This window comes from Tupaia chinensis, unplaced genomic scaffold (genome assembly GCF_000334495.1).
Source record: "Tupaia chinensis unplaced genomic scaffold, TupChi_1.0 Scaffold140534_1, whole genome shotgun sequence".
Taxonomy (NCBI): Eukaryota; Metazoa; Chordata; class Mammalia; order Scandentia; family Tupaiidae; genus Tupaia; species Tupaia belangeri.
The window spans coordinates 898,543-908,211 of NW_006200409.1; the positions used below are offsets into that span (position 1 = coordinate 898,543).

General features: G+C 45.0%; 1 protein-coding gene across 1 annotated transcript in view; it reads right to left on the reverse strand.

The window, feature by feature from the left end:
* Nucleotides 1–6,763, reverse strand: part of CASP7 (caspase 7) — a 45,663-nt gene extending 38,900 nt beyond the window's left edge. The window contains exon 1 of the mRNA XM_027766064.1: nucleotides 6,582–6,763. Within this exon, the coding sequence (XP_027621865.1) occupies nucleotides 6,582–6,590 (9 nt within the window). The 5' untranslated portion in view covers nucleotides 6,591–6,763. The remainder of the gene's footprint in view (nucleotides 1–6,581) is intronic.
* Between the last annotated feature and the right edge of the window lie 2,906 nt (nucleotides 6,764–9,669).

Sequence of the window (9,669 nt, forward strand, 5' to 3'; positions counted from 1 at the left end):
GCCCACTTTCAACAATGGATGGATCATCTAGACAGAAAATCAATTAAGAAACAGTGGGCTTGAATACTACAAACCAACTGGACCTGGGCCAGCCTGTGAAATAGTGATTAAGGCAGCTAGATCCCAAATACCCAACTGTGCAGTTCAAATCCTGGACCCAGTGGCTTGAAAAACACACAAGTAACATGTGAATGTGTGCTCAAAATCCTCACGGAATGGAGAAATGGAGGAGAAAGGACTGTGGTGTGACTAAGCCCCATTGGGGAGGGAGGGTGCTTTCTCTCTCTCCTTGTCCCTTTCAGTCTATCTCTTTGGCAAGTGCATGTGCCCTTTGACAATTAGAAAAATAAAAGAGAGAGAGAGAAATAAGAGAAGTCTTAAATAAGTGGAAATTAAGCAACACATTTTTGAACAACTACTGAGTCAAAAAAGAAATAAAAAAAATAAAAAACTATATTGAGGGGCCAGCAAGTGGTGTAGTGGTTATGGCACTAGACTCCCACATGGCCAAATGTGGTCAGAGTCCTGAACCTGGTGAAATGAAAATCATGCAGCATGTGTGTGAATACCCAAAATCCCAGGAGGAAAATGGAAGAGAAGAGATTGTGGCATGGCCATCTCTCCTGGAGAAGGGGGATGGTGATTTCTCACTTCCCCTTTTACTTTATCTCTCTCTGGAAAGCACATGTGCCTTATAGCAAGAACCTTAAAAACAAACGAAAATTATATTGAGGAAAAATGAAAAAAGAAACATACTACGCCAACTGCTGGTCCCAAAGAAACATAATATATTAAAACTTATGCTTATACAGCAAAAGCAGTCCTAAGAGGAAAATTTACAGTGATAAGCACCTACACTAAGAAAAAAGGTCTCTAACTTTACATCTCATATAACTAGAAAAAGAACAAAATAAATCCAATGTTAGTAGAAAAATGGAAATAATAGGGGCTAGCAGATGGTGTAGTAGTTACTTTGCTGGACTCCCACATGGCTGAACCACAGATGGAATTCCAGGCCTGGTGGCTTTAAACTCACGCTGGGTTTGTGTGTGTGTGTACGTATGTGTGTGTGCCCAAGATCCTGGCAGGAGAAGGAAGAGAAGAGATTGTAGCAGGGCCATCCCTCCTTGGGGGTGATTTCTCACTTTCCCTCTTGCTGTCTCTGTCTCTCTCCACTCCCTAAGGCAAACTTCTTAAAAAAAAATAAAAGAATAAAGAAATAAGTAAATAATAATGATTAGAGCAGAATTAAATGAGAGATTAAAAAGACAATAGAAAAGATCAATAAAATTATGAGTGCCATATTTTTGAAGATCAACAAAATTGACAAACCTTTAGTTAACTGAACTAACAAAAAAAAAGATTAAATTTTAAAAAATTATAAATCTAAAAAGAGACATTATAACTGATAGAGAAATAAAAAGGATCCTGAGAGACTACTATGAACATTTACATGCCAGAAAACTGGATAGTCTAGAAGAAATGAACTCATTCTTAGGAACCTATAATGTACTAAGATTAAACCACGATCAAAATGAAAATCTGAATAGACCAACAAGAAGTTAAGGAGACTGAATCTATCATCAAAAATCCCCCAACAAAGAAAAGGCCAGGACCAGATGGCTTCCCTGGTGAATCCTATCAAATATTTAAAAAAGAATCAATAACTATTCTTCTAACTTTTCTAAAAAACTAAGGATGAGGGAATATTTCCAAATCTTACTTTGATACCAAAGCCAGACAAGGACACTACAGGAAACTATAATAAATTACAGGTCAATACCCTGATGAATATATATGCAAATATTCTCAACAAAATACTAGCAAACTCAACTTAGCAGCACATGAAAAGATCATACACCATGATCAAGTGGGATTTATGCCGGGGATACTTCAGCACATGGAATCCGTGATACACTTCAATGACAGGTGAAGGATAAAAATCATAACATCATCTCAATAGATTCAGAAAAAGCATTCCACTAAATTCAATACCTTCTCATGATAAAAACTCTTAACAAACTGGGTGGAGAAGGACCGTACTGTACCTCAGTGTAATAAAGGTTATATGTGATAAATTCACAGCTAACATCATATTCAACGATGGAAAACTCAAAGCTCTTCTGAGGTTAGGAACGAGACCAGGGTGTCCACTCTCACCACTTCTCTCCAACATGGGAGTGCAAGTGCTAGTCAGAGCAATTAAAGCAGAAGAGAAATAAAAGACATTCAATCAGAAAGGAAAAAGTAAAACTGTTTCCAGATGACCCGATTTTATAAAGAAAAAAAACTCTAAAATTTCCAACAATACTTTAGAATAAATTTAGTATAAAGTTACAGAATACAAAAATCAACATTAAAAAATCAGTTACATTTCTATATGCTACCAAATTACCTGAAGAAGAAATCGAGGAAATGATACCATTTACAATACCAACAAAGAGAATAAAATCTTTATGTATAACTTTAACCGAGGAGGTGATTAAAACTATAAGACTGAAACTATAAAACTCAGAAAAGAAATGAAAATATGCACAAATAAATAAAAAGATATTTTGTGCTCACGCATTAGAAGAATCAGTACTGTTAAAATGTCCAAACAGGTCAGCCAATGGCATGGTGGTTAAGGCGGCTGGATCCCACATAGTCGACTGCGTAGTCTGAGTCTAGGACACACCATGAGGGCGAAAAATTTGTCCCAGGGGACTTTGATGAGCCTTAGCAGGCAGAGTGAACTGGGGATTCACTTTAACTTTTGCAAAATGTTCTACCTAAAGGTAGGAACAACTGATAACTCTCAATCCTCCTGCCAGTGAACTTTGATTTAGCTACAAAGATGTAAAATTCAGGCTCATTTCTACAGCTGGACAGTGGGAAGTTTTCCAGAACTTTCCCTCCAAACACTAGGCCATTTGACCTTTCGTCAGAGACTTTCAGCATCTTTTGAGTTGGTGCTGAATGCTATCTCTGATAACAGAAGTGTCCTGCTAACAATATAAGTCAGAGGTGGACGGACTTGCCAGCAGGTGGCAGGGTGGCTAAGGCACTGGATCCCACATGGCCGACTGTGCCGTCCAATTTCTGAGCCTGGCAGCTTGAAGAACATGCCAGGTACATATGCATGCATGCTTAAAATCCCAAGGAGAGAATGGAGAAGGGGTTGTGGTACAGCCATGCCCTCTGAAGGGTGATTTCTCATTTTCCTCTCTCTCTCCAACAGGTATACCATGCACTCTGTGGCAAAAATCTAAAGAATGAAAAAGTCTGTAAGGCTAAACATTCAGCCACCTCCTCTGAGGCTGGACTTGATTTTTACAAACATCTAAAGGACAATCCTAGCCCAGAATGGTGATCAGGTAGGGCTGACTTTCACTTAAGCCAAGTGTTGGATTTGATTCCTATCTCCTACTGCTTCATCCTTACAACCCATCAAAAAAAAACCAGGCCCATCTCAGTTCTACCATACTGCCTGGAGAGGCACACCTATCATCATTTTCTTGCATCTGTCCCCTTCTTAGAGTCCAGGCTGCAAAGGGCAGTTGTTTGAAAGATACTGCTCATCCCACTGTTAAATAAATCTATCTTCTCTTTAAAGCAATTAATATCAATATATGAAAGCACTAACAATGCCAGGCCTGTGTATAAGTCTCTATTAGTTCCTGCTATTATCATCTTACTAATATTATCCACTAGGACTGAAATGATCTGCAGTTCGAGAGCTTATCTTAATAAAGATAATATTTTTTTTTTAATTTCAATCACAGAAGTATCAGATACACGGCAGGCATCCAATAAGTATTTCTTTAAAAAAGTCACTGAAATGTATTTTTAAATGGTTCAATGCCTCAACTAAACTGGTGACCAAATAATAGACTCAAAGGGACCCAAAATTATGGCTGAGCACTCAGGTAGGTGCTCAGCCATAATCAACAAGAGACATGGAGTTGAACCAGTTCGTCCAAGAGACATGGAGTTGAACCAGTTCGTCCACGTACTAGCATGGAACCTCTATGGGTCTCAGAGTTCTCATCGGCCAAGTGGGAAAATGATGGTGCCTAAGTCACAGGTGACTTCGAGGATGAATGAAACAATGTGTGTCAAATACTAGGGACCACGTGGCACACTCTAAATACTCCCTATCATCACCGCCACCCGTAAGACTAAGAAAACACTCAAATGTCAGTATTCACCATTTTTTTTTTGAGAGTTTTTGCTATAGGGTGCGTGCGCTCGCCAGAAAGACAGAGACAGAGAAACAGAAAGCGAGAAATCACACCGCCCCCAGGGGGGATGGCCATGCAGCAATCCCTTCTCTTCCGTTCTTCTCTTGGGATCTTGGTCACGCAAACACACGCACCCGGTGTGAGTTTAAGCCACCGGGTCTGGGACTCGAACTGTAGTTGACTATATGGGAGTCCAGCAACATAGCCATTATACCAACTGGTGGCCCCTCACCAAAATTTTAAAACCACAACCATCTTTAAACAGTTTTTATAGAGGCTAGGAAAAATCCCCACAGTGATTATTTCTAAACATGTTTAATAGCTGGGCAGCAAATCACTTTCTAGCTATTGTCTGGATTTTTTTTTCATGAAGGGAGAAATGGACTAATTGCAGCTGCTTCCTTTGATAAGAGACATCATACAATTTGTGTTTCTAGCATAAGCGGCTGGGGGCACTCTGCTGAGTACCAAAGTGCTCTATGACACACTGAAGGCTCAGGGCAATTCGAGAAGAGGGAAGCCTTTACCCCTGTCCTGCAGAAGAAACTCCTGTTTCTTCAGAGAGGTTAAGTAACCTGCCCAAAGCCACAGAGTTTACACGTGGCAGAAGGTGGATTGTGAACCCAGGCCATCAAGGAGGATAGACTGGCTGGCGCCTCCCAAGGAGGAAATAGTCTGCAAGTGAGCGAGGGTCAGCACCAGTCAATCAGCCCAGGGGTTCAAAGGAAAAGGCCTGGGAATGGCTCACCCAGAACCCCCAGCAAGTAATTTTATTGCCTCCATTAAAAATCAAGTACAATGGTGAAAAGTTGAAAGGTCACCTGGAGCCTGTGTATCCAACTAACGTCGCTGCTTCCCCCCTCCCCCCACTTCCTCAAGGTATCCCAATATCCCTTCAGCAAGGCTGTCCCAACAAAGACGGTAGTAGCCAAAGGTACTCGGCCTTGGCAGGGGCTCCTTCCGTCCTCAGCCTGGAATCGCCATGATCTCCATATTTTTTTTGGAGAGATTTTCACTGTAGGGCGTGCGCTCGCCAGACAGACAGAGACATAGAGACAGAAAGCGAGAAATCACCCCCCAGGGGGGATGGTCACGCCGCAATCCCTTCTCCTCCGTTCTCCTCTCGGGATCTTGGGCACGGATGCACACGCGCCCGGCGTGAGTTTTAAGCCACCGGGTCCGGGACACGAACCGCGGTCGACTACGTGGGAGTCCAGCGACATAGCCATTACGCTAACTGCTGGTTCCCGCCATGATCTCCATTTAACACAAGAAACTTAGGGAAGGGCCCCTGTCAGGCAAGTAGGGACACGTGGACCGGAACCCAAACCTGCCTGACGAGGGAACTGTAGCTACTACCCCCTGTGCAGATAAGGGACCCTCCTCCCTTCTAAATCCAGTACTCCTTATCTTCCGAATCCCGGATAATACAGGGTATCCTCAGTCCTCTGGCTAGGAGCGCAGGGGGGACTAGCCGCGCGAAGGGAACGATGGTGACAGAAAGAACTTTTCCCCAGAGTTTTGGCGCAAGCCATCGAGGCCCCTCCGTGCAGCTCCAGCAGACAGCGCCAGGCAGGAGGGGAGCAGGACCCAGAGGCGGGCTAGGAGAGGGGGGGAGCAAGCGCGCGGCGACCGGGCACCAGAAGCGCAAGGGAGGTGAGGGCCGAGGTTACCTTCCCACGGCGGCCGGACGGCAGGAAGGCGGAAGGCGGGTCCACTCTGTCCCTCCGCAGCGAGGGTCTGTGCCGCCTCAGCGAAACGAAAGTAAAAGCCCCAGCGTGGTAGGGGGAGGAGCCGCTCAGGGGAGGGCTGGAGCCGGGCGGGAGAGTGTCCGCCCCACTTGGCTCCGGACTTCGGGATCTCCAAGTCCGCTGCCTGCAAAGCGGCCCACTCCTCCAAGCGCACAGCCCCAGGCGAGCGCGCCCTGCAAAGTTGGTCGCGCGCGAAGCGGTTCCGTTACTGGGAGGGAACTTCTGCAAAGCTGCAGGTTCTGCAAAAACGGCCGCACACCCAGTGGCCTGGCCTGCCACACGTATCGTCTCCGGGGGGCGCCCTCTGCAAAGTTGGCCGCGCGCTGCAGAGTGTGCCCAGTAAAGTTTGCAGAGATTAAAGGATCCTACCGCCACGCGCACAATCCTCGGGAACACACTGTGCAAAACCGGCCGGCACGGTGACTCAAACACTGCATGCAATCTGCAGATTTCCTGGCGGCGCGCGGTGAGGGGTGTGTGTTCTGTTACACACCACCACTCGCCACTGCCCCCTGCCTAGACCTCGACCTGGGCTTTCGCGCCAAGTCGGGGGCCCAGTTCCGTGGCGGAGCCTCTTCCCCAGCCAGACCCTGACCACAGTTGGTACCATTCGCATCCCCTAGGGAGCTCGGCGCTGGCATCTGCGCGCGTTGCTTCCTGAGACCAAGTCCCTGGGGCCAGCTCTGGGATCATGCGCCGTATTCCAGCCTTCCAGTCATTGCTTCCTCTCGCGGCAGCGCCCTCCTTCGCGAGTGGGCGTTGGACGCTAACTCGGCTTTTCCTTAAGCAAGTTCCTACCTCTCTACCCAGCCATGTTGTCGCGATGTTGCACCAGAATCATCCAAGAACTATTTATTGAGCGCCCCCATGTGTCAGGCACTAGGTATGTGGCCATGAGTTAGCTTAATATCGGGACGCTGCACTTTTCTATCCATTCCAGTTTCCTCGGACCCGGCAATCCTCTGTCTCTCTCTCTCTCTCTCTCTCTCTAGCGCACACACACATTCTCTCTCTGTCTTGTTTTTCTTCAGCGCTGGGCTTCCAACAGAAACCTCCACTGTTTTTCTTCCCAAAAATGTGCTGTGTGGCGAGGTGGGGGGAGGGGGGGGGGGCAACCAATTCAGTCACATCGAGGGGTAAATATTTAAGAAGAAATTGTTGTTTTATTCATGCCAAAGATATTTGCCTTTAAGAATGACCAAATCGTCGAGTGAAAGGGGTACGAGCTTCATGGTGTGGCATCAGGCAAGAACCACATAATTGTTTTTGTTTGCTTGCCTACCCCTGGGCCTAAGAGGAAAGTATTATCTCTGAAATCTCAGCAGATAAGGAGACTCTCTTGGTTTGACTAAGGGGATAATTATAATACAATTGATAAACTTTTGTGAAAATCTGCAATTCCTGAATACTTGTATTAGGCAGTTGCTTAATTTTGAATATGGCTACTCTATATTTAATGCCCTGTTCCATAAATGTTGGTGGTAAACTAAGCCATTTTAGACATTTTTTTCTTTAATTGCCAGAGGGCAATTTTCCTGCAGGGGAGCCACAGAGAAAGAGAATGGAGTGAGGTCATACTACAATACATTTTCCTCCATTTCTGCTGGATCTTGGGTATGCACATAGTTTTCAAGCAGTTAGGGAGATCCCGTCCCTGGTCGGCCATGTGAAATCTGGCTCCCAATGCACACACTGAACCCCTACACTATGGGGCTGGCCCAAGATGAGACAGGAGAAAGCTACCACATGGAAGCAGGTAAGGGGGCTGGAGTGTTCCCATGTGGCTAGATAGAAAAAACAATCAGGGCAGAAAATTCCTTGCCCAAAGTAATATAAGCAGATTATTGGAGGATGTCTAGTCCATTAAGCCACATTTGCTATAGCCAATGAAATGGGCTAAGCCATATTTGAAATAGCTAATGAGAAATCAGTGGGCCCAGCCATACATATTTAATAGAACCAATGAGATGAGAACAATCATTTGGCTCAGCCAATGATCAACTCACAGGACCTAGATTAAAACATTATGGGACCAGCAGTTGGCGTAATGGCTATGTTGCTGGACTCCCATGTAGTCGACCACGGTTTGAGTCCTGGACCTGGTAGCTTAAACTCACGCCAGGCGCGTGTGTGTGTGCCCAGGATCCCAAGAGGAGAATGGATGAGAAGGGATTGCGGCATGGCCATCCTCCCTGGGGGGCAATTTCTTGCTTTTTTTCTCTCTGTCTTTCTGGCAGTTGCACATGCCCTATAGCGAAAACCTCTAAAAAAAATTACAAACCTGGACCAGTAGATGGTGTAATGGTTACATGGCTGGACTCCCATGTAATTGACCTTAGTTTGAGTCCTGATCTTGGCAGCTTAAAACGCATGCAGGGAGACCAGCAGATGGCAGAATGGTTACATGGTGGACTACCACGTAGTCTACTGTGGTTTGAGTCCTGGATCAGGTGGCTTAAATTTATGCCAGGCACATGTGCATGTATACCCAAGATCCAGAGAGGAGAATGGAAGGGAAGGGATTATGGCATAGTCATCTCCTATGATGATGGGGGGGGAATGCTTGCTATCTTGCTTTCTGTATCTCTGTCTCTGTCTCTCTCTGTCTTTCCACGTGAGTGTGCATGCGCTATAGCAAAATTCTCTTTATAAAAAAAAAGGAAAAACGCACACCAGGCATGTGTGTGTATGTACCCAAAATCCCGAGAGGAGAATGGAGAAGAAGGACTTGCGGTGTGGCCATCCCTGTCAGGAAGTGGGGGTGATTTCTCACTTTCTGTCTCTCTAGCAAGTGCAAGTGCCCTATAGCAAAAATCTCTCTAGAAAAAAAAATATAAACCTCGCAAAATGCAACTATAGCATTTTGAGCCACTCTCTCTGTCTGCTCAGGCCCGCTCCTGGCTCTCAGGACTGTACTTTTACTTAATAACTACCTTTTCCTTCACGATTGGTATGATTCATTCAGTTCTTTGTTCAAAACATCAAGAATTTGGATATCTTCACAGAATCCATCCTGCAACAGACTTAATCTTTTTAAAGGAATTAGATTCTGAACCATTTGAAAAATGAAGAATTCTGGTAGTAAAGCAAATACAATACTCTCTGATTTATCTAATTTGTAAATCTAGGATATTGCAGATTATTCCTGAAATACAGTGAAACACTATAGCACAGAGAGGTAACTTGACTAAAATTGGCTCATTTTATAAATCTGAGGCTGGGGTCAGCCCAGTGACAGGGTGATTAAGGTAACTGAATCCCATGTAGCCTATTGTCTGGTTCGTGCCCCAGACTCAGTGGCTTGAAAAACACTCCAGGCACGTGGGCATGCATGCCCAAAATCCTGAGAGGAAGATAGAGGGGGAGAAGGAATTGCTGTATGACCTTGCAGGTTCTCTTTCTCTCTCTCTTTCTCTTCCTCTCTCACCAGCAAGTGCACATGCCCAATAGCAAATTTAAAAAAGAAGAACCAGAGGCTCAGCAAAGTTGACCACATTGTAAGCTTGTCAATGGCAGAACTAGGATCAAGCTACCTCGAAAAATAATGACTTTTCCGCTCACAAGAAGGCTCCCTCATAAATTATATCATGCAAATGTTATGATGTGTTGGCATACAGGAATTCACAACTGGCTGAAATGGAGAGGTGATTTGAAGGGAAATTTTTTTTTTTTCCAGCTCATTATGGTGGGCTGGT